The sequence below is a fragment of the Oncorhynchus mykiss genome, chromosome 26 (assembly GCF_013265735.2).
Source record: "Oncorhynchus mykiss isolate Arlee chromosome 26, USDA_OmykA_1.1, whole genome shotgun sequence".
Classification (NCBI taxonomy): domain Eukaryota; kingdom Metazoa; phylum Chordata; class Actinopteri; order Salmoniformes; family Salmonidae; genus Oncorhynchus; species Oncorhynchus mykiss.
In genome coordinates, this window is record NC_048590.1 from 3,874,460 (window position 1) to 3,898,730 (window position 24,271).

At 45.0% G+C, this 24,271-nt stretch overlaps 1 protein-coding gene across 4 annotated transcripts in view; it reads left to right on the forward strand.

Moving 5' to 3' along the window:
- The window catches only part of LOC110518574 (G patch domain-containing protein 1), a 59,005-nt gene that overhangs the window by 1,130 nt on the left and 33,604 nt on the right, over positions 1 to 24,271 (forward strand). For all 4 annotated transcript variants that reach the window (XM_036963929.1, XM_036963930.1, XM_036963931.1 and 1 more), the window contains exons 2-15: positions 578 to 712; positions 2,790 to 2,875; positions 5,420 to 5,580; positions 5,984 to 6,081; positions 6,231 to 6,289; positions 8,000 to 8,248; positions 12,807 to 12,957; positions 14,086 to 14,165; positions 14,629 to 14,836; positions 15,979 to 16,168; positions 20,830 to 20,993; positions 21,364 to 21,548; positions 22,394 to 22,521; positions 23,790 to 23,896. In XM_036963929.1, the coding sequence (XP_036819824.1) occupies positions 578 to 712; positions 2,790 to 2,875; positions 5,420 to 5,580; positions 5,984 to 6,081; positions 6,231 to 6,289; positions 8,000 to 8,248; positions 12,807 to 12,957; positions 14,086 to 14,165; positions 14,629 to 14,836; positions 15,979 to 16,168; positions 20,830 to 20,993; positions 21,364 to 21,548; positions 22,394 to 22,521; positions 23,790 to 23,896 (2,001 nt within the window). The remainder of the gene's footprint in view (positions 1 to 577; positions 713 to 2,789; positions 2,876 to 5,419; positions 5,581 to 5,983; positions 6,082 to 6,230; positions 6,290 to 7,999; positions 8,249 to 12,806; positions 12,958 to 14,085; positions 14,166 to 14,628; positions 14,837 to 15,978; positions 16,169 to 20,829; positions 20,994 to 21,363; positions 21,549 to 22,393; positions 22,522 to 23,789; positions 23,897 to 24,271) is intronic.

Genomic DNA, 24,271 nt, shown 5'->3' on the forward strand with positions numbered 1-24,271 from the left:
TCCAGTCGAATATCCGTCGGCTCGCTAGCTCTGGTAGAGCGTGTTATGTTAACCCCTGTTGCTTGTGCAGCTAGCTAGTACACACAAGCTAACTAGCTAGTTCCCTTCTGTACTCCCTGTTCACTCAGGGCTGCTGGAGCCAGAACCTATCAGAGAAACATTTGGCTGCAGATTGTGGGCGCTGACGCCGTCTGGTCGCTTCCACTTCTGTCTCTGGCCAGAACACATCATCCACGTAGGATCGGAATCTGAAAACTGGATTTAATACTTCCTTGTAAACTTCTCGGTAATGTAAATGATGCCGGTTTGAGTAAGAACCGTGTAGCGATTATGGATATATCTTTTAGACATGGGAACATGCCACCTAGCAAACAGGTAGTTCGTCGACCTTATTTGGGCAATAATTTGTCTTTCTGATCGACCTGGTTCTGGTCTACAGAAATCAGAGATGTAGTAAGGTATTGTGTTGTAGTTTTGATGTCACTTGTTTGTCTAGTGCTTCCTAACCAGCTACTTTCCTAGTCGAAAGTATTACTCTACAATATCACGGCTGCTGATGTTTTCATCACGTGTGTAGATGAGCCTCTGAGGAAGCCTGTCCCGCTGCACGAGCAGACCGTGAAGGATGAGAAGGGCCGCTACCAGAGGTTCCATGGAGCCTTCACTGGGGGATTCTCTGCTGGGTACTTCAACACCGTGGGCACCAAAGAAGGTTGGTCCACACACACTCATTCACTCATTCAGACACACACACAATTATTCAGACACACACACTATCTCTCTTTCTTACTCTCTCAATCACTCAGAGACGGAGGAGGCCTGTTCATGTCATCATGTGTTGTTTAACCAGCTTCTTTCTGAGAGACCTCACCATACCATATTATCACCATACCATATTATCACCATACCATATTATCACCATACCATATTATCACCATACCATATTACCACCATACCATATTATCACCATACTGAGAGACCGCACCATACCATATTACCACCATACCATATTATCACCATACCATATTATCACCATACTGAGAGACCTCACCATACCATATTATCACCATACCATATTATCACCATACTGAGAGACCTCACCATACCATATTATCACCATACCATATTATCACCATACCATATTATCACCATACCATATTATCACCATACCATATTATCACCATACTGAGGGACCTCACCATACCATATTATCACCATACCATATTATCACCATACTGAGAGACCGCACCATACCATATTATCACCATACCATATTATCACCATACTGAGGGACCTCACACCATACCATATTATCACCATACTGAGAGACCTCACCATACCATATTATCACCATACCATATTATCAACATACCATATTATCACCATACCATATTATCACCATACCATACTACCACCATACCATATTATCATCATACCATATTATCACCATACCATATTATCACCATACTGAGAGACCTCACCATACCATATTATCACCATACCATATTATCACCATACTGAGGGATCTCACCATACCATATTATCACCATACCATATTATAACCATACCATATTATCACCATACTGAGAGACCTCACCATACCATATTATCACCACACTGAGAGACCTCACCATACCATATTACCACCATACCATATTACCACCATACCATATTATCACCATAATGAGAGACCTCACTATACCATATTACCACCATACAAGGGACCTCACCATATTATCATCATAATGAGAGACCTCACCATACCATATTATCACCTAACCATATTATCACCATACCATATTACCACCATACAAGGGACCTCACCATACCACCAGATTCTCTAGGGGGGTGATTCTCTAGGGGGGGTGATTCTCTAGGGGGGTGATTGTCTAGGGGGGGTGATTGTCTAGGGGGGTGATTGTCTAGGGGGGTGATTGTCTAGGGGGGTGATTGTCTAGGGGGGTGATTCTCTAGTGGGGGTGATTCTCTAGTGGGGGTGATTCTCTAGGGGGGGTGATTCTCTAGGGGGGTGATTCTCTAGGGGGGTGATTCTCTAGGGGGGTGATTCTCTAGGGGGGTGATTGTCTTGGGGGGTGATTCTCTAGGGGGGGTGATTCTCTAGGGTGATTCTCTAGGGGGGTGATTCTCTAGGGGGGTGATTCTCTAAGGGGGGTGATTCTCTAAGGGGGGTGATTCTCTAAGGGGGGTGATTCTCTAAGGGGGGTGATTCTCTAAGGGGGGTGATTCTCTAAGGGGTGTGATTCTCTAGGGGCGTGGGGTGATTCTCTAGGGGCGTGGGGTGATTCTCTAGGGGCGTGGGGTGATTCTCTAGGGGCGTGGGGTGATTCTCTAGGGGCGTGGGGTGATTCTCTAGGGGGGTGATTCTCTAGGGGGGTGATTCTCTAGGGGGGTGATTCTCCAGGGGGGGTGTTTCTCTAGGGGGGTGATGCTATACTGTCATTTTATTGCTCTTTGATGTTCCATACATATTGCTCTCTGTATGTCTGCTGCAGAGAGACCAGAGATGGTGAGAACATGACTTCTGATCAGTCAGGGAAATGAAAGTGCTGAAAACAACATGTTGGCTCCCTATTTAAGAACAAGATGGAGACCAACCTATATAATGAAAAATACCAGAGTTTGGACTAGCGCCACCTATCGCTACCTACCTGTTGGATTTCTATTCGTTTTTACAAATTAATAATTGGAGTAAAATATTGATATTATATAGTCCAACAGAAATGTTGTGATATGTGACGGTATGAATCACTACTTGTTTCCTACTGCAGGGTGGACTCCTGCAACCTTTGTTTCATCCAGACAGCAGAAAGCAGGCAGACAGAATGCCAGGCCAGAGGACTTCATGGATGAGGAGGTAGGCCTACAAGACATCTTATCAACAACAGGATACATGAAAGGACTGGTCACACTAACTATTTCCCTTTCAACTCTAGAATCTGAAAGAGAACACATTATACATTCTAGAGACCACATGATACATTCTAGAGACCACATGATACATTCTAGAGACCACATCTAACATTCTAGAGACCACATCTAACATTCTAGAGACCACATCTAACATTCTAGAGACCACATCTAACATTCTAGAGACCACATCTAACATTCTAGAGACCACATGATACATTCTAGAGACCACATCTAACATTCTAGAGACCACATGATACATTCTAGAGACCACATCTAACATTCTAGAGACCACATCTAACATTCTAGAGACCACATCTAACATTCTAGAGACCACATCTAACATTCTAGAGACCACATCTAACATTCTAGAGACCACATCTAACATTCTAGAGACCACATCTAACATTCTAGAGACCACATCTAACATTCTAGAGACCACATCTAACATTCTAGAGACCACATGATACATTCTAGAGACCACATCTAACATTCTAGAGACCACATCTAACATTCTAGAGACCACATGATACATTCTAGAGACCACATCTAACATTCTAGAGACCACATGATACATTCTAGAGACCACATCTAACATTCTAGAGACCACATCTAACATTCTAGAGACCACATGATACATTCTAGAGACCACATGATACATTCTAGAGACCACATGATACATTCTAGAGACCATATGATACATTCTAGAGAACACATTATACATTCTAGAGAACACATGATACATTCTAGAGACCACATGATACATTCTAGAGACCACATGATACATTCTAGAGACCACATGATACATTCTAGAGACCACATGATACATTCTAGAGACCACATGATACATTCTAGAGACCACATGATACATTCTAGAGACCACATGATACATTCTAGAGACCACATGATACATTCTAGAGAACACATTATACATTCTAGAGACCACATGATACATTCTAGAGACCACATCTAACATTCTAGAGACCACATGATACATTCTAGAGACCACATCTAACATTCTAGAGACCACATGATACATTCTAGAGACCACATGATACATTCTAGAGACCACATGATACATTCTAGAGACCATATGATACATTCTAGAGAACACATTATACATTCTAGAGACCACATGATACATTCTAGAGACCACATGATACATTCTAGAGACCACATGATACATTCTAGAGACCACATGATACATTCTAGAGACCACATGATACATTCTAGAGACCACATGATACATTCTAGAGAACACATTATACATTCTAGAGACCACATGATACATTCTAGAGACCACATGATACATTCTAGAGACCACATTACACATTCTAGAGACCACATGATACATTCTAGAGACCACATGATACATTCTAGAGACCACATGATACATTCTAGAGACCACATGATACATTCTAGAGACCACATGATACATTCTAGAGACCACATGATACATTCTAGAGACCACATGATACATTCTAGAGACCACATGATACATTCTAGAGACCACATTATACATTCTAGAGACCACATTATACATTCTAGAGACCACATGATACATTCTAGAGACCACATGATACATTCTAGAGACCACATGATACATTCTAGAGACCACATGATACATTCTAGAGACCACATGATACATTCTAGAGACCACATGATACATTCTAGAGACCACATGATACATTCTAGAGACCACATGATACATTCTAGAGACCACATGATATATTCTAGAGACCACATGATACATTCTAGAGACCACATGATACATTCTAGAGACCACATGATACATTCTAGAGACCACATGATACATTCTAGAGACCACATGATACATTCTAGAGACCACATGATACATTCTAGAGACCACATGATACATTCTAGAGACCACATGATACATTCTAGAGACCACATTATACATTCTAGAGACCACATGATACATTCTAGAGAACACATGATACATTCTAGAGAACACATGATACATTCTAGAGAACACATGATACATTCTAGAGAACACATGATACATTCTAGAGAACACATGATACATTCTAGAGACCACATGATACATTCTAGAGACCACATGATACATTCTAGAGACCACATGATACATTCTAGAGACCACATGATACATTCTAGAGACCACATGATACATTCTAGAGACCACATGATACATTCTAGAGACCACATGATACATTCTAGAGACCACATGATACATTCTAGAGACCACATGATACATTCTAGAGACCACATGATACATTCTAGAGAACACATGATACATTCTAGAGACCACATGATACATTCTAGAGACCACATGATACATTCTAGAGACCACATGATACATTCTAGAGAACACATTATACATTCTAGAGACCACATGATACATTCTAGAGAACACATCACAGACTAAATAAGATCTTTGTCAGCACAACAACCATTTCCCTTTGTGGACCAACATGACAACATGGGATGTGAATGCGTTCCGTCTCCTCAGGATCTGGGGGACCACGGCATCGCCCCCAGACAAATCACCACTACAGCTGACTTCGCCTCCGGCAGGAAGGATGTGATCAGGGACAAGGCCAGAGCCATCACCTCTCTTTCAGCCCCTATCCCAGGGGACACTGTCCTGGAAGACTTGGTGGCTCCAGCTAGGTAACTATCCACCGGGCTGAACAGATTTGATGTGGTCACTCTGGGCCTGTATGTCTCAAGGGCTTTTCTACAATCAGGACCTCTCTTGCAATGTAGTAATTCATTGTGAGATAAATGGTATAACTGATTCTAGATCAGCCAAACTACTCCTCTTGACACAGACCCTGGTACTCAGTGAGCTAAATGGTATAACTGATTCTAGATCAGCCGAACTACTCTGTGACTCTTGACACATACCCTGGTACTCAGTGAGCTAGATGGTATAACTGATTCTAGATCAGCCAAACTACTCTGTGACTCTTGACACAGCCCCTGGTACTCAGTGAGCTAAATGGTATAACTGATTCTAGATCAGCCGAACTACTCATATTTCTACTCAGCGGTCCTTGTTGACTCCTGGCAGGTCCTCCATGGGGGTGGAGTTACTGAGGAAGATGGGCTGGAAGGACGGCCAGGGGGTTGGGCCCAGGGTGAAGAGGAGGCTGTGTAAGCAGAGAGCAGGTGGGTTACTCCTCTGACTGTCGAAGCAGCAACGTTGGAGCCTAAAATGTTGTAAAGACTGATGGGACTCTACTCTCAACAAAGTACTGTTTAACCCTTTTAGCTTGTGAATTTAAATCATTCTAAAAATGGTTATTTCTCTTTTACAGATTCTGCAACAAGGGCGTTCGGCTCGGCCTCGCCTCCCAACGGTTCATCGGAATCACAGGTAACACAGTGGTTTTGTTTTCAAATTGTGTTTGTTTGTAAATTTCCATTTTGATATAAATCGATATGTAGTTTGTTGTAGAACAGTGGAACTACTTCCTGTCCCTGCAGTAGACTCTCTGCTTAGCAGCGATATGCAGTTTGTTGTAGAACAGTGGAACTACTTCCTGTCACTGCAGTAGACTCTCAGCTTAGCAGCGATATGCAGTTTGTTGTAGAACTACTTCCTGTCCCTGCAGTAGACTCTCAGCTTAGCAGCAATATGTAGTTTGTTGTAGAACTACTTCCTGTCCCTGCAGTAGACTCTCAGCTTAGCAGCGATATGTAGTTTGTTGTAGAACTACTTCCTGTCCCTGCAGTAGACTCTCAGCTTAGCAGCGATATGTAGTTTGTTGTAGAACTACTTCCTGTCCCTGCAGTAGACTCTCAGCTTAGCAGCGAGATGTAGTTTGTTGTAGAACTACTTCCTGTCGCAGCAGTAGACTCTCAGCTTAGCAGCGATATGTAGTTTGTTGTAGAACAGTGGAACTACTTCCTGTCACTGCAGTAGACTCTCAGCTTAGCAGCGATATGTAGTTTGTTGTAGAACAGTGGAACTACTTCCTGTCACTGCAGTAGACTCTCAGCTTAGCAGCGATATGTAGTTTGTTGTAGAACAGTGGAACTACTTCCTGTCACTGCAGTAGACTCTCAGCTTAGCAGCGATATGTAGTTTGTTGTGGAACTACTTCCTGTCCCTGCAGTAGACTCTCTGCTTAGCAGCGATATGCAGTTTGTTGTAGAACAGTGGAACTACTTCCTGTCACTGCAGTAGACTCTCAGCTTAGCAGCGATATGCAGTTTGTTGTAGAACAGTGGAACTACTTCCTGTCCCTGCAGTAGACTCTCAGCTTAGCAGCGATATGTAGTTTGTTGTAGAACTACTTCCTGTCGCGGCAGTAGACTCTCAGCTTAGCAGCGATATGTAGTTTGTTGTAGAACTACTTCCTGTCCCTGCAGTAGACTCTCAGCTTAGCAGCAATATGTAGTTTGTTGTAGATCTACTTCCTGTCACTGCAGTAGACTCTCAGCTTAGCAGCGATATGTAGTTTGTTGTAGATCTACTTCCTGTCCCTGCAGTAGACTCTCAGCTTAGCAGCGATATGCAGTTTGTTGTAGAACTACTTCCTGTCGCTGCAGTAGACTCTCAGCTTAGCAGCGATATGCAGTTTGTTGTAGAACAGTGGAACTACTTCCTGTCACTGCAGTAGACTCTCAGCTTAGCAGCGATATGTAGTTTGTTGTAGAACTACTTCCTGTCACTGCAGTAGACTCTCAGCTTAGCAGCGATATGTAGTTTGTTGTAGAACAGTGGAACTACTTCCTGTCGCTGCAGTAGACTCTCAGCTTAGCATCAACATGCAGTTTGTGTACCTGTGATGTACCGTTCCGACACAAAATGACGGACAGTCCGATCAGCGAAGGAGCGGTTAAGGCGGGACTCCCGAGCCTCCAATGGCTGTGGATATGTAACCCGATACCCCATAGTCACCCGAGGCAGGGAAGCGGCGCTGTCAGACAGACAGAACAATCGCAAAAACGAATTACCTTGATAAAACAATTTAAACTATAATAAAAAGTCCCCTAAAATAGGCGACTTGACGTTGACCCCTCCCACCACTGCAAAGACCATGTGATTTGATTGATTCATCCCCTTACTGTTAAACCACAGGATGAGGAGGACGGAGAGTTCCTCCCTGAGAACCTGACCTTCGCTCCCAAAGACGTGACTCCTATAGACTTCACCCCTAAAGTGGACCTGCACGGCCTGGGCTACCGGGGTCTGAACCCCCTGGCGGCCCTGAGGGGAGGTCCGGGCGCGGGACACATCAACCTGTTCACCATGGACTCAGACAGGACCAACAGCCTGTTTGGAGAGGACAGGAAGGGACAAAGACGCAGAGGAGGAGTGGCAGGACAGGTTTGTATGGATACGTGTGTCTCTCGTTGTTTTGTTTAGTTGGTCAGGTCCGTGACGTGTACCCTGTTTGTTATAGTAGGGGAAATACTGTCTGACTGTTGTGTCAGCTCTAATAGTAGGGGAAATACTGTCTGACTGTTGTCAGCTCTAATAGTAGGGGAAACACTGTCTGACTGTTGTGTCAGCTCTAATAGTAGGGGAAACACTGTCTGACTTGTGTCAGCTCTAATAGTAGGGGAAACACTGTCTGACTGTTGTCAGCTCTAATAGTAGGGACAACACTGTCTGACTGTTGTCAGCTCTAATAGTAGGGGAAACACTGTCTGACTGTTGTCAGCTCTAATAGTAGGGGAAACACTGTCTGACTGTTGTGTCAGCTCTAATAGTAGGGACAACACTGTCTGACTGTTGTCAGCTCTAATAGTAGGGGAAACACTGTCTGACTGTTGTCAGCTCTAATAGTAGGGGAAACACTGTCTGACTGTTGTGTCAGCTCTAATAGTAGGGGAAACACTGTCTGACTTGTGTCAGCTCTAATAGTAGGGACAACACTGTCTGACTGTTGTCAGCTCTAATAGTAGGGACAACACTGTCTGACTGTTGTGTCAGCTCTAATAGTAGGGGAAACACTGTCTGACTGTTGTCAGCTCTAATAGTAGGGACAACACTGTCTGACTGTTGTCAGCTCTAATAGTAGGGGAAACACTGTCTGACTGTTGTCAGCTCTAATAGTAGGGGAAACACTGTCTGACTGTTGTGTCAGCTCTAATAGTAGGGGAAACACTGTCTGACTTGTGTCAGCTCTAATAGTAGGGACAACACTGTCTGACTGTTGTCAGCTCTAATAGTAGGGACAACACTGTCTGACTGTTGTCAGCTCTAATAGTAGGGACAACACTGTCTGACTGTTGTGTCAGCTCTAATAGTAGGGGAAACACTGTCTGACTTGTGTCAGCTCTAATAGTAGGGACAACACTGTCTGACTGTTGTCAGCTCTAATAGTAGGGACAACACTGTCTGACTGTTGTCAGCTCTAATAGTAGGGACAACACTGTCTGACTGTTGTCAGCTCTAATAGTAGGGACAACACTGTCTGACTGTTGTCAGCTCTAATAGTAGGGACAACACTGTCTGACTGTTGTCAGCTCTAATAGTAGGGACAACACTGTCTGACTGTTGTGTCAGCTCTAATAGTAGGGACAACACTGTTTGACTGTTGTGTCAGCTCTAATAGTAGGGAAAACACTGTCTGACTGTTGTGTCAGCTCTAATAGTAGGGACAACACTGTCTGACTGTTGTGTCAGCTCTAATAGTAGGGACAACACTGTCTGACTGTTGTGTCAGCTCTAATAGTAGGGGAAACACTGTCTGACTGTTGTGTCAGCTCTAATAGTAGGGAAAACACTGTCTGACTGTTGTGTCAGCTCTAATAGTAGGGGAAACACTGTCTGACTGTTGTGTCAGCTCTAATAGTAGGGGAAACACTGTCTGACTGTTGTGTCAGCTCTAATAGTAGGGGAAACACTGTCTGACTGTTGTGTCAGCTCTAATAGTAGGGACAACACTGTCTGACTGTTGTGTCAGCTCTAATAGTAGGGACAACACTGTCTGACTGTTGTCAGCTCTAATAGTAGGGGAAACACTGTCTGACTGTTGTGTCAGCTCTAATAGTAGGGGAAACACTGTCTGACTGTTGTGTCAGCTCTAATAGTATGGGAAACACTGTCTGACTGTTGTGTCAGCTCTAATAGTAGGGGAAACACTGTCTGACTGTTGTGTCAGCTCTAATAGTAGGGACAACACTGTCTGACTGTTGTGTCAGCTCTAATAGTAGGGACAACACTGTCTGACTGTTGTGTCAGCTCTAATAGTAGGGGAAACACTGTCTGACTGTTGTGTCAGCTCTAATATTAGGGAAAACACTGTCTGACTGTTGTGTCAGCTCTAATAGTAGGGGAAACACTGTCTGACTGTTGTGTCAGCTCTAATAGTAGGGACAACACTGTCTGACTGTTGTGTCAGCTCTAATAGTAGGGACAACACTGTCTGACTGTTGTCAGCTCTAATAGTAGGGGAAACACTGTCTGACTGTGTCAGCTCTAATAGTAGGGACAACACTGTCTGACTGTTGTCAGCTCTAATAGTAGGGAAAACACTGTCTGACTGTTGTGTCAGCTCTAATAGTAGGGAAAACACTGTCTGACTGTTGTGTCAGCTCTAATAGTAGGGAAAACACTGTCTGACTGTTGTGTCAGCTCTAATAGTAGGGACAACACTGTCTGACTGTTGTCAGCTCTAATAGTAGGGACAACACTGTCTGACTGTTGTCAGCTCTAATAGTAGGGGAAACACTGTCTGACTGTTGTGTCAGCTCTAATAGTAGGGGAAGCACTGTCTGACTGTTGTCAGCTCTAATAGTAGGGGAAACACTGTCTGACTGTTGTCAGCTCTAATAGTAGGGGAAACACTGTCTGACTGTCAGCTCTAATAGTAGGGACAACACTGTCTGACTGTTGTCAGCTCTAATAGTAGGGACAACACTGTCTGACTGTTGTCAGCTCTAATAGTAGGGGAAACACTGTCTGACTGTTGTCAGCTCTAATAGTAGGGGAAACACTGTCTGACTGTTGTGTCAGCTCTAATAGTAGGGGAAACACTGTCTGACTGTTGTCAGCTCTAATAGTAGGGACAACACTGTCTGACTGTTGTCAGCTCTAATAGTAGGGACAACACTGTCTGACTTGTCAGCTCTAATAGTAGGGACAACACTGTCTGATTGTTGTCAGCTCTAATAGTAGGGGAAACACTGTCTGACTGTTGTCAGCTCTAATAGTAGGGAAAACACTGTGACTGTTGTCAGCTCTAATAGTAGGGACAACACTGTCTGACTGTTGTGTCAGCTCTAATAGTAGGGGCAACACTGTCTGACTGTTGTGTCAGCTCTAATAGTAGGGACAACACTGTCTGACTGTTGTGTCAGCTCTAATAGTAGGGACAACACTGTCTGACTGTTGTGTCATCTCTAATAGTAGGGACAACACTGTCTGACTGTTGTGTCAGCTCTAATAGTAGGGACAACACTGTCTGACTGTTGTGTCAGCTCTAATAGTAGGGGAAACACTGTCTGACTGTTGTCAGCTCTAATAGTAGGGGAAACACTGTCTGACTGTTGTCAGCTCTAATAGTAGGGAAAACACTGTGACTGTTGTCAGCTCTAATAGTAGGGGAAACACTGTCTGACTGTTGTTTCAGCTCTAATAGTAGGGACAACACTGTCTGACTGTTGTGTCAGCTCTAATAGTAGGGACAACACTGTCTGACTGTTGTCAGCTCTAATAGTAGGGATAACACTGTCTGACTGTTGTGTCAGCTCTAATAGTAGGGAAAACACTGTCTGACTGTTGTCAGCTCTAATAGTAGGGGAAACACTGTCTGACTGTTGTCAGCTCTAATAGTAGGGACAACACTGTCTGACTGTTGTGTCAGCTCTAATAGTATGGGAAACACTGTCTGACTGTTGTGTCAGCTCTAATAGTAGGGACAACACTGTCTGACTGTTGTGTCAGCTCTAATAGTAGGGATAACACTGTCTGACTGTTGTGTCAGCTCTAATAGTAGGGACAACACTGTCTGACTGTTGTGTCAGCTCTAATAGTAGGGACAACACTGTCTGACTGTTGTGTCAGCTCTAATAGTAGGGATAACACTGTCTGACTGTTGTGTCAGCTCTAATAGTAGGGACAACACTGTCTGACTGTTGTCAGCTCTAATAGTAGGGAAAACACTGTCTGACTGTTGTGTCAGCTCTAATAGTAGGGGAAACACTGTCTGACTGTTGTGTCAGCTCTAATAGTAGGGACAACACTGTCTGACTGTTGTGTCAGCTCTAATAGTAGGGACAACACTGTCTGACTGTTGTGTCAGCTCTAATAGTAGGGGAAACACTATCTGACTGTTGTCAGCTCTAATAGTAGGGGAAACACTGTCTGACTGTTGTGTCAGCTCTAATAGTAGGGGAAACACTGTCTGACTGTTGTGTCAGCTCTAATAGTAGGGACAACACTGTCTGACTGTTGTGTCAGCTCTAATAGTAGGGATAACACTGTCTGACTGTTGTCAGCTCTAATAGTAGAGACAACATTGTCTGACTGTTGTGTCAGCTCTAATAGTAGGGACAACATTGTCTGACTGTTGTCAGCTCTAATAGTAGGGATAACACTGTCTGACTGTTGTCAGCTCTAATAGTAGAGACAACATTGTCTGACTGTTGTGTCAGCTCTAATAGTAGGGACAACATTGTCTGACTGTTGTCAGCTCTAATAGTAGGGACAACACTGTCTGACTGTTGTCAGCTCTAATAGTAGGGACAACACTGTCTGACTGTTGTGTCAGCTCTAATAGTAGGGACAACACTGTCTGACTGTTGTCAGCTCTAATAGTAGGGACAACACTGTCTGACTGTTGTCATCTCTCTGTATTGTTTGGTTGTTACTAGTCAGGTGCTCTGGGATACTTAGCCTGTGCTTGACCCTTGACCCTTTGACCCCCCCCCTCCAGGGGTTTGGTGTGGGTGCGATGGAGGACGATGACGAGGACATCTACCACAGAGACATCATGTCTAACTACGACACGGTGCTGGGAGGGGAGGAGCCTGGCGACGGACTGTACGGATGGACCGCCCCCCAGCAGTACAACAGGACGAAGAAAGGTGAGGTCCACTGAGATGACAGGAGGTGGAAGACTCTGGGACAGTTTCCCAGACACAGATTAAGCCTAGTCCTGAACTAAAAATATAGAATCCCTGGGGAACAGGCCCTGCCAGTTGTGTTTGTCCTGAATCTCTGGGGAACAGGCCGTACCAGTTGTGTTTGTCCTGAATCTCTGGGGAACAGGCCCTACCAGTTGTCCTGAATCTCTGGGGAACAGGCCGTACCAGTTGTGTTTGTCCTGAATCTCTAGGGAACAGGCCCTACCAGTTGTTTGTCCTGAATCTCTGGGGAACAGGCCCTACCAGTTGTCCTGAATCTCTGGGGAACAGGCCCTACCAGTTGTGTTTGTCCTGAATCTCTGGGGAACAGGCCCTACCAGTTGTTTGTCCTGAATCTCTGGGGAACAGGCCCTACCAGTTGTGTTTGTCCTGAATCTCCGGAGAACAGGCCCTGCCAGTTGTCCTGAATCTCTGGGGAACAGGCCCTACCAGTTGTGTTTGTCCTGAATCTCTGGGGAACAGGCCCTACCAGTTGTCCTGAATCTCTGGGGAACAGGCCCTACCAGTTGTCCTGAATCTCTGGGGAACAGGCCCTGCCAGTTGTGTTTGTCCTGAATCTCTGGGGAACAGGCCCTACCAGTTGTCCTGAATCTCTGGGGAACAGGCCGTACCAGTTGTTGGTCCTGAATCTCTGGGGAACAGGCCGTACCAGTTGTGTTTGTCCTGAATCTCTGGGGAACAGTCCCTGCCAGTTGTTTGTCCTGAATCTCTGGGGACCAGGCCCTACCAGTTGTGTTTGTCCTGAATCTCTGGGGAACAGGCCCTACCAGTTGTCCTGAATCTCTGGGGAACAGGCCCTACCAGTTGTGTTTGTCCTGAATCTCTGGGGAACAGGCCCTACCAGTTGTCCTGAATCTCTGGGGAACAGGCCCTACCAGTTGTGTTTGTCCTGCACTATGGAAAGTTATGGTTCATACACTTGTTTAGGGTTTATGTGTCAGGACTCTCTCTGTCTCTCTCTGTGCCTCTTCGTTCAGTGTCATAGTCCTGTCCATGAACATAATGTCGATCACATCAATGAGGATCACTGCATATTGTTCTCTAATGCTGTTTTCTCTTCGTCTTCAGACCACAGTAAAGACGCTGCTTATCTGGGTAAAATCCTAGAAGGATTCACCCTGGCCTCCGATAAGCTGGAGACCAAAACAGTAGGTGCTCTCTTAACCTAGTTTCTAAATAAATCTCTCTTCAATTACCTCCGAATTATATCACCTCCATCCCCTGGCCTCTTTCACTCGCTCTCTCTCCCTCTCTCTCTCGCTACCTCTCTCTCTCTTTCTCTCTCCTCTCTCTCTCTCTCTCCACCTCTCTCCCTCTCCCTCTCTCTCTACCTCTCTCTCCTCCTCTGTCTCTCTCTCTACCTCTCTACCTCTCTCTCCCTCCCTCTCTCTCTACCTCTCTCTCTCCCTCTCTCTCCCTCTCTCTCCCTCTCTCTCCCTCTCTCTCTCTCTCTCTCTCTCTCTCTCTCTCTCTCTCTCTCTCTCTCTCTCCACCCCTCTCCCTCTCTCCACCTCTCTCTCTACCTCTCTACCTCTCTCTCTCACTCTCTCACTCTCTCTCACTCTCTCTCTCTACCTCTCTCTCTCTGTCTCTCTCTCTCTCTCTCCTCAGATATTCCCTCCTCCCAACCTGCCCAGAGACTTTAGGCCGGTCCACTACTTCCGTCCAGTGGTGGACCTGTCCAGCGTCAGCCCCATGGTAGCCCAGGCCCTGCAGACGTCTCGAGGCCACATGGCCCAGGAAGCGCCCTCTAAGGGGGGTCGTCACCAGCTGGACTCTGCCCAGAGGAGGGAGCTCCTGGGGGAGGCTACACTGCAAGGTGCAGACTGTTCTCTGTATTCTTCTGAAACCTGTTGACACAACAAGAATGTTTTAGTCCTGACTACTCACCCCGGTCTCCTCCCTGCCCTGTCTCCTCCCTGCCCTGTCTCCTCCCTGCCCTGTCTCCACTCTGTTCTGCTTTTATTATAGATAGTCCTGACTACTCACCGCGGTCTCCTCCCTGCCCTGTCTCCTCCCTGCCCTGTCTCCTCCCTGCCCTGTCTCCTCCCTGCCCTGTCTCCTCCCTGCCCTGTCTCCTCCCTGCCCTGTCTCCTCCCTGCCCTGTCTCCTCCCTGCCCTGTCTCCTCCCTGCCCTGTCTCCTCCCTGCCCTGTCTCCTCCCTGCCCTGTCTCCTCCCTGCCCTGTCTCCTCCCTGCCCTGTCTCCTCCCTGCCCTGTCTCCTCCCTGCCCGGTCTCCTCCCTGCCCTGTCTCCTCCCTGCCCGGTCTCCTCCCTGCCCTGTCTCCTCCCTGCCCTGTCTCCTCCCTGCCCGGTCTCCTCCCTGCCCTGTCTCCTCCCTGCCCTGTCTCCTCCCTGCCCGGTCTCCTCCCTGCCCTGTCTCCTCCCTGCCCTGTCTCCTCCCTGCCCTGTCTCCTCCCTGCCCTGTCTCCTCCCTGCCCTGTCCTCCTCCCTGCCCTGTCTCCTCCCTGCCCTGTCTCCTCCCTGCCCTGTCTCCTCCCTGCCCTGTCTCCTCCCTGCCCGGTCTCCTCCCTGCCCTGTCTCCTCCCTGCCCTGTCTCCTCCCTGCCCTGTCTCCTCCCTGCCCTGTCTCCTCCCTGCCCGGTCTCCTCCCTGCCCGGTCTCCTCCCTGCCCGGTCTCCTCCCTGCCCTGTCTCCTCCCTGCCCTGTCTCCTCCCTGCCCTGTCTCCTCCCTGCCCTGTCTCCTCCCTGCCCGGTCTCCTCCCTGTCCTCCTCCAGTATTTGAACATTAAAGACGTGCCTGGATTTGAAAGTTGGAGTCAATTTAGGAGTACCTCCTCTGTATCAATGGTGATGTTTTTTTGTCTCTAAAATGTATTTTTTGCCCTGTTTCCTGCCCTGTCCTCCTCCCTGCCCTGTCCTCCTCCCTGCCCCGTCTCCCCCCTGCCCGGTCTCCTCCCTGCCCTGTCTCCTTGTCCCCTCCCCTGTCCTCCTCCCTCCAGGCCCCAGCTCTGTGTTTGACCTGCTGAAGGTTGAAGACAGAGAGAGACTCTCCGGCCTACGGAGGCCCTCCTCAGACACCAGCTCAGGCCCCAGACAGCCCACCCCTGGGGAGGCCAGAGCAGCCGTTGTGGCTGCAGGGGTAGCGGCTGCAGCAGCCAGAGCCTCCGCCCAGAAGGCCCTGTCTAGCAGGTACACCTATATCTGTCTGTCTGTCTGTCTGACTGTGTCTGAACTATCCTGGGATATGTGTTGTGTTGTAGTCCAGTGTTCTAGATCTTGTATTGTCGTCCAGTGTTCTAGATCTTGTATTGTCGTCCAGTGTTCTAGATCTTGTATTGTCGTCCAGTGTTCTAGATCTGGTATTGTCGTCTAGGGGTTCTAGATCTTGTATTGTCGTCCAGTGTTCTAGATCTTGTATTGTCGTCTAGGGGTTCTAGATCTTGTATTGTCGCCCAGTGTTCTAGATCTTGTATTGTCGTCCAGTGTTCTAGATCTTGTATTGTCGTCCAGTGTTCTAGATCTTGTATTGTCGTCCAGTGTTCTAGATCTTGTATTGTCGTCCATTGTTCTAGATCTTGTATTGTCGTCCAGTGTTCTAGATCTTGTATTGTCGTCCAGTGTTCTAGATCTTGTAATGTCGTCCATTGTTCTAGATCTTGTATTGTAGTCCAGTGTTCTAGATCTTGTATTGTCGTCCAGTGTTCTAGATCTTGTATTGTCGTCCAGTGTTCTAGATCTTGTAATGTATTGTAGTCCGGTGTTCTAGATCTTGTAATGTATTGTAGTCCAGTGTTCTAGATCTTGTATTGTCGTCCAGTGTTCTAGATTTTGTAATGTATTGTAGTCCAGTGTTCTAGATCTTGTAATGTATTGTAGTCCAGTGTTCTAGATCTTGTATTGTAGTCCCGTGTTCTAGATCGTGTAATGTATTGTAGTCCAGTGTTCTAGATCTTGTATTGTCGTCCAGTGTTCTAGATCTTGTATTGTCGTCCAGTGTTCTAGATCTTGTATTGTCGTCCATTGTTCTAGATCTTGTATTGTCGTCCGTGTTCTAGATCTTGTATTGTCGTCCAGTGTTCTAGATCTTGTAATGCCGTCCATTGTTCTAGATCTTGTATTGTAGTCCAGTGTTCTAGATCTTGTATTGTCGTCCAGTGTTCTAGATCTTGTATTGTCGTCCAGTGTTCTAGATCTTGTAATGTATTGTAGTCCGGTGTTCTAGATCTTGTAATGTATTGTAGTCCAGTGTTCTAGATCTTGTATTGTCGTCCAGTGTTCTAGATTTTGTAATGTATTGTAGTCCAGTGTTCTAGATCTTGTAATGTATTGTAGTCCAGTGTTCTAGATCTTGTATTGTAGTCCCGTGTTCTAGATCGTGTAATGTATTGTAGTCCAGTGTTCTAGATCTTGTATTGTCGTCTAGGGGTTCTAGATCTTGTATTGTCGTCCAGTGTTCTAGATCTTGTATTGTCGTCCATTGTTCTAGATCTTGTATTGTCGTCCGTGTTCTAGATCTTGTATTGTCGTCCAGTGTTCTAGATCTTGTAATGCCGTCCATTGTTCTAGATCTTGTATTGTAGTCCAGTGTTCTAGATCTTGTATTGTCGTCCAGTGTTCTAGATCTTGTATTGTCGTCCAGTGTTCTAGATCTTGTAATGTATTGTAATCCGGTGTTCTAGATCTTGTAATGTATTGTAGTCCAGTGTTCTAGATCTTGTATTGTCGTCCAGTGTTCTAGATTTTGTAATGTATTGTAGTCCAGTGTTCTAGATCTTGTAATGTATTGTAGTCCAGTGTTCTAGATCTTGTATTGTAGTCCCGTGTTCTAGATCGTGTAATGTATTGTAGTCCAGTGTTCTAGATCTTGTATTGTCGTCCAGTGTTCTAGATCTTGTATTGTCGTCCAGTGTTCTAGATCTTGTATTGTCGTCCAGTGTTCTAGATTTTGTAATGTATTGTAGTCCAGTGTTCTAGATCTTGTAATGTATTGTAGTCCAGTGTTCTAGATCTTGTATTGTCGTCCAGTGTTCTAGATCTTGTAATGTATTGTAGTCCAGTGTTCTAGATCTTGTATTGTCGTCCAGTCTTCTAGATCTTGTATTGTCGTCCAGTGTCCTAGATCTTGTATTGTAGTCTAGTGTTCTAGATCTTGTAATGTAGTCTAGTGTTATAGATCTTGTATTGTAGTCTAGTGTTCTAGATCTTGTAATGTGTTGTAGTCTAGTGTTCTTGATCTTGTAATGCGTTTTAGTCTAGTGTTCTAGATCTTGTAATGTGTTGTAGTCTAGTGTTCTAGATCTTGTAATGTATTGTAGTCCAGTGTTCTAGATCTTGTATTGTAGTCTAGTGTTCTAGATCTTGTATTGTATTGTAGTCCAGTGTTCTAGATCTTGTAATGTGTTGTAGTCTAGTGTTCTTGATCTTGTATTGTAGTCTAGTGTTCTTGATCTTGTATTGTAGTCTAGTGTTCTAGATCTTGTATTGTAGTCTAGTGTTCTAGATCTTGTAATGTAGTCCAGTGTTCTAGATCTTGTAATGTATTGTAGTCCAGTGTTCTAGATCTTGTAATGTATTGTAGTCTAGTGTTCTAGATCTTGTATTGTAGTCTGCTGTTCAGTGTCTTGTATTGTAGTCTGCTGTTCAGTGTCTTGTATTGTAGTCTGCTGTTCAGTGTCTTGTATTGTAGTCTGCTGTTCAGTGTCTTGTATTGTAGTCTGCTGTTCAGTGTCTTGTATTGTAGTCTGCTGTTCAGTGTCTTGTATTGTAGTCTGCTGTTCAGTGTCTTGTATTGTAGTCTGCTGTTCAGTGTCTTGTAATGTAGTCCAGTGTTCTAGATCTTGTAATGTATTGTCGTCCAGTGTTCTAGATCTTGTATTGTCGTCCAGTGTTCTAGATCTTGTATTGTCGTCCATTGTTCTAGATCTTGTATTGTCGTCCGTGTTCTAGATCTTGTATTGTCGTCCAGTGTTCTAGATCTTGTAATGCCGTCCATTGTTCTAGATCTTGTATTGTAGTCCAGTGTTCTAGATCTTGTATTGTCGTCCAGTGTTCTAGATCTTGTATTGTCGTCCAGTGTTCTAGATCTTGTAATGTATTGTAGTCCGGTGTTCTAGATCTTGTAATGTATTGTAGTCCAGTGTTCTAGATCTTGTATTGTCGTCCAGTGTTCTAGATTTTGTAATGTATTGTAGTCCAGTGTTCTAGATCTTGTAATGTATTGTAGTCCAGTGTTCTAGATCTTGTATTGTAGTCCCGTGTTCTAGATCGTGTAATGTATTGTAGTCCAGTGTTCTAGATCTTGTATTGTCGTCCAGTGTTCTAGATCTTGTATTGTCGTCCAGTGTTCTAGATCTTGTATTGTCGTCCAGTGTTCTAGATTTTGTAATGTATTGTAGTCCAGTGTTCTAGATCTTGTAATGTATTGTAGTCCAGTGTTCTAGATCTTGTATTGTCGTCCAGTGTTCTAGATCTTGTAATGTATTGTAGTCCAGTGTTCTAGATCTTGTATTGTCGTCCAGTCTTCTAGATCTTGTATTGTCGTCCAGTGTCCTAGATCTTGTATTGTAGTCTAGTGTTCTAGATCTTGTAATGTAGTCTAGTGTTATAGATCTTGTATTGTAGTCTAGTGTTCTAGATCTTGTAATGTGTTGTAGTCTAGTGTTCTTGATCTTGTAATGCGTTTTAGTCTAGTGTTCTAGATCTTGTAATGTGTTGTAGTCTAGTGTTCTAGATCTTGTAATGTATTGTAGTCCAGTGTTCTAGATCTTGTATTGTAGTCTAGTGTTCTAGATCTTGTATTGTATTGTAGTCCAGTGTTCTAGATCTTGTAATGTGTTGTAGTCTAGTGTTCTTGATCTTGTATTGTAGTCTAGTGTTCTTGATCTTGTATTGTAGTCTAGTGTTCTAGATCTTGTATTGTAGTCTAGTGTTCTAGATCTTGTAATGTAGTCCAGTGTTCTAGATCTTGTAATGTATTGTAGTCCAGTGTTCTAGATCTTGTAATGTAGTCCAGTGTTCTAGATCTTGTAATGTATTGTAGTCTAGTGTTCTAGATCTTGTATTGTAGTCTGCTGTTCAGTGTCTTGTATTGTAGTCTGCTGTTCAGTGTCTTGTATTGTAGTCTGCTGTTCAGTGTCTTGTATTGTAGTCTGCTGTTCAGTGTCTTGTATTGTAGTCCAGTGTTCTAGATCTTGTAATGTATTGTAGTCTAGTGTTCTAGATCTTGTATTGTAGTCTGCTGTTCAGTGTCTTGTATTGTAGTCTGCTGTTCAGTGTCTTGTATTGCAGACTGCTGTTCAGTGTCTTGTATTGTAGTCTGCTGTTCAGTGTCTTGTATTGTAGTCTGCTGTTCAGTGTCTTGTATTGTAGTCTGCTGTTCAGTGTCTTGTATTGTAGTCTGCTGTTCAGTGTCTTGTATTGTAGTCTAGTGTTCTAGATCTTGTATTGTAGTCTGCTGTTCAGTGTCTTGTATTGTAGTCTGCTGTTCAGTGTCTTGTATTGTAGTCTGCTGTTCAGTGTCTTGTATTGTAGTCTGCTGTTCAGTGTCTTGTATTGTAGTCTGCTGTTCAGTGTCTTGTATTGCAGACTGCTGTTCAGTGTCTTGTATTGTAGTCTGCTGTTCAGTGTCTTGTATTGTAGTCTGCTGTTCAGTGTCTTGTATTGTAGTCTAGTATTATAAACTGGGTGGTTCGAGCCCTGAATGCTGATTGGCTGTCAGCTGTGGTATATCAGACCGTATACCACAGGTGCGACAAAACAATGCACTGATACGTCTTGCATGGCTCTCATCTACAATATCCTGCTGCTCCTTGGTAACGTCAGATCACCGAGTCTCTGTTGAATCCATCCAGGTTTGCCCCCCATGCAGAGCAACAGCAGCAGGAAGCTCTGAGTGTGTGGAGCGGCCCTACGGCGCAGGCCCAGACGGGACAGACCTTCAAACCCTTTGAGAGGACCCCTCATAAACAGGCCCGATACGACCTCTACATAGACCAGCTCAAACAGGGAGACCGAGGTACGGAGGCTGCATGGTGTCAAACCCATTTCAATGGACTTTTATTCTATGAAATGGACAGGCTCTTAGAAAACAGACCGTGTCAAATAGGGAGAGACAGAGGTACAGAGAACTGGTTTGGCTGCCATTTTAACAAAGACAAAGGGCTTGACAATGTCAATCTGGTATTGTAATGTTATCGTGGTCTATTAAGACAATAAAACCACTTTTCACTGTGAACACAGACACATTGAGAGCCTCTTTAAAATGTTCTGCAAGAATCAGCCCATGTTCTGCTTTTAGGACATTCCTCTCCCAACGTACATTATCCACTAAGATTCCCATGATGGTTTCATCCTCGCATCTAAACCGTCTCCTCAACTCTGTCCAGATGCCCTGGAGTTGAGCTTGGACCCCACCATGACAGAGTGGGAGAGAGGGAGAGAGAGGGATGAGTTTGTCCGTGCTGCTCTCCTCTACAAGCCCAGCAGCTCCTCTCTGTCCTGTCGCTTCACCAGAGGGAAACAGGATGACGGTGTGGAGGCAGACACTGTGGAGGTGACACGAGATCAGGAGGTAGGCAGCTTGTTGAAGGATTGTGGGTAATCAATACTGAGGGGAGATCAGGAGGTAGGCAGCTCTCCACAGCTTCACCATAATGTTGAAGGATTGTGGGTAATCAATACTGAGGGGAGATCAGGAGGTAGGCAGCTCTCCACAGCTTCACCATACTGTTGAAGGATTGTGGGTAATCAATACTGAGGGGAGATCAGGAGGTAGGCAGCTCTCCACAGCTTCACCATACTGTTGAAGGATTGTGGGTAATCAATACTGGCTGGTAATCCAGGATTGGGTTACAGGCTGGGCATCCAGGATTGGGTTACATGCTGAGCATCCAGGATTGGGTTACAGGCTGGTAATCCAGGATTGGGTTACAGGCTGAGCATCCAGGATTGGGTTACAGGCTGGTAATCCAGGATTGGGTTACAGGCTGAGCATCCAGGATTGGGTTACAGGCTGAGCATCCAGGATTGGGTTACAGGCTGGTAATCCAGGATTGGGTTACAGGCTGAGCATCCAGGATTGGGTTACAGGCTGGGCATCCAGGATTGGGTTACAGGCTGGGCATCCAGGATTGGGTTACAGGCTGGGCATCCAGGATTGGGTTACAGGCAGGGCATCCAGGATTGGGTTACAGGCAGGGCATCCAGGATTGGGTTACCGGCTGGACATCCAGGATTGGGTTACAGGCTGAGCATCCAGGATTGGGTTACAGGCTGAGCATCCAGGATTGGGTTACAGGCTGAGCATCCAGGATTGGGTTACAGACTGAGCATCCAGGATTGGGTTACAGGCTGAGCATCCAGGATTGGGTGTGAGGCTCAGTGGGTTGATCCTCTGTTCTGCCTGTTTGTCTTCAGAATGATGTGGATGACAAGCAGGCAGCCGTGAAGATGAAGATGTTTGGAAAACTGACCAGAGACACGTTTGAATGGCACCCTGACAATCTGCTCTGCAAGAGGTTCAACATACCTGACCCCTATCCTGGGTACGACACACACACACACACACTTGACCACCACGGAATGAATGGTACTATGAATACTAAAACTCAATGGTTACTGCTGGTGTCGTTGCATTGGGCTCTAACTGTTGTTGTCTGTCCAGGTCTGGGGTTGTCAGATCTAACTATTGTTGTCTGTCCAGGTCTGGGGTTGTCAGATATAACTGTTGTTGTCTATCCAGGTCTGGGGTTGTCAGATCTAACTGTTGTTGTTGTCTATCCAGGTCTGGGGTTGTCAGATCTAACTGTTGTTGTCTGTCCTGGTCTGGGGTTGTCAGATCTAACTGTTGTTGTCTATCCAGGTCTGGGTTTGTCAGATCTAACTGTTGTTGTTGTCTATCCAGGTCTGGGGTTGTCAGATCTAACTGTTGTTTTCTTTCCAGGTCAGGGTTTGTCAGATCTAACTGTTGTTTTCTTTCCAGGTCAGGGTTTGTCAGATCTAACTATTATTGTTGTTGTCTATCCAGGTCTGGGGTTGTCAGATCTAACTGTTGTTTTCTTTCCAGGTCAGGGTTTGTCAGATCTAACTGTTGTTTTCTTTCCAGGTCAGGGTTTGTCAGATATAACTGTTGTTGTTGTCTATCCAGGTCTGGGGTTGTCAGATCTAACTGTTGTTTTCTTTCCATGTCAGGGTTTGTCAGTTATAACTGTTGTTGTTGTCTATCCAGGTCTGGGGTTGTCAGATCTAACTGTTGTTTTCTTTCCAGGTCAGGGTTTGTCAGATCTAACTATTGTTGTTGTTGTTGTTGTCTATCCAGGTCTGGGGTTGTCAGATCTAACTGTTGTTTTCTTTCCAGGTCTGGGGTTGTCAGATATAACTGTTGTTGTTGTCTATCCAGGTCTGGGGTTGTCAGATCTAATTGTTGTTGTTGTCTATCCAGGTCTGGGGTTGTCAGATCTAACTGTTGTTTTCTTTCCAGGTCAGGGTTTGTCAGATCTAACTATTGTTGTTGTTGTCTATCCAGGTCTGGGGTTGTCAGGTCTAACTGTTGTTGTTTTCTTTCCAGGTCAGGGTTTGTCAGATCTAACTGTTGTTTTCTTTCCAGGTCAGGGTTTGTCAGATCTAACTATTGTTGTTGTTGTCTATCCAGGTCTGGGGTTGTCAGATCTAACTGTTGTTTTCTTTCCAGGTCAGGGTTTGTCAGATATAACTGTTGTTGTTGTCTATCCAGGTCAGGGTTTGTCAGATATAACTGTTGTTGTTGTCTATCCAGGTCTGGGGTTGTCAGATCTAACTGTTGTTTTCTTTCCAGGTCAGGGTTTGTGGGAATGCCCAAAGTGAAGAGAGACAAGTTCTCTGTGTTTAACTTCCTGACTGTATCAGAGAGTCCAACAGCTAGTGCTTCCCCCGCTCCACAAGGTAACAAACAATCAGTTCCACTTTATCCAGACACTTAATCTACAGTGTTATGGGGAGAATATCAGAGCCTCTACCAACCCAGTTCATTTAATCTACAGTGTTATGAGAATATCAGAGTCTCTACCAACCCAGTTCATTTAATATACAGTGTTATGAGGATATCAGAGTCTCTACCAACCCAGTTCATTTAATCTACAGTGTTATGAGAATATCAGAGTCTCTACCAACCCAGTTCATTTAATCTACAGTGTTATGGGGAGAATATCAGAGTCTCTACCAACCCAGTTCATTTAATCTACAGTGTTATGGGGAGAATATCAGAGTCTCTACCAACCCAGTTCATTTAATCTACAGTGTTATGGAGAGAATATCAGA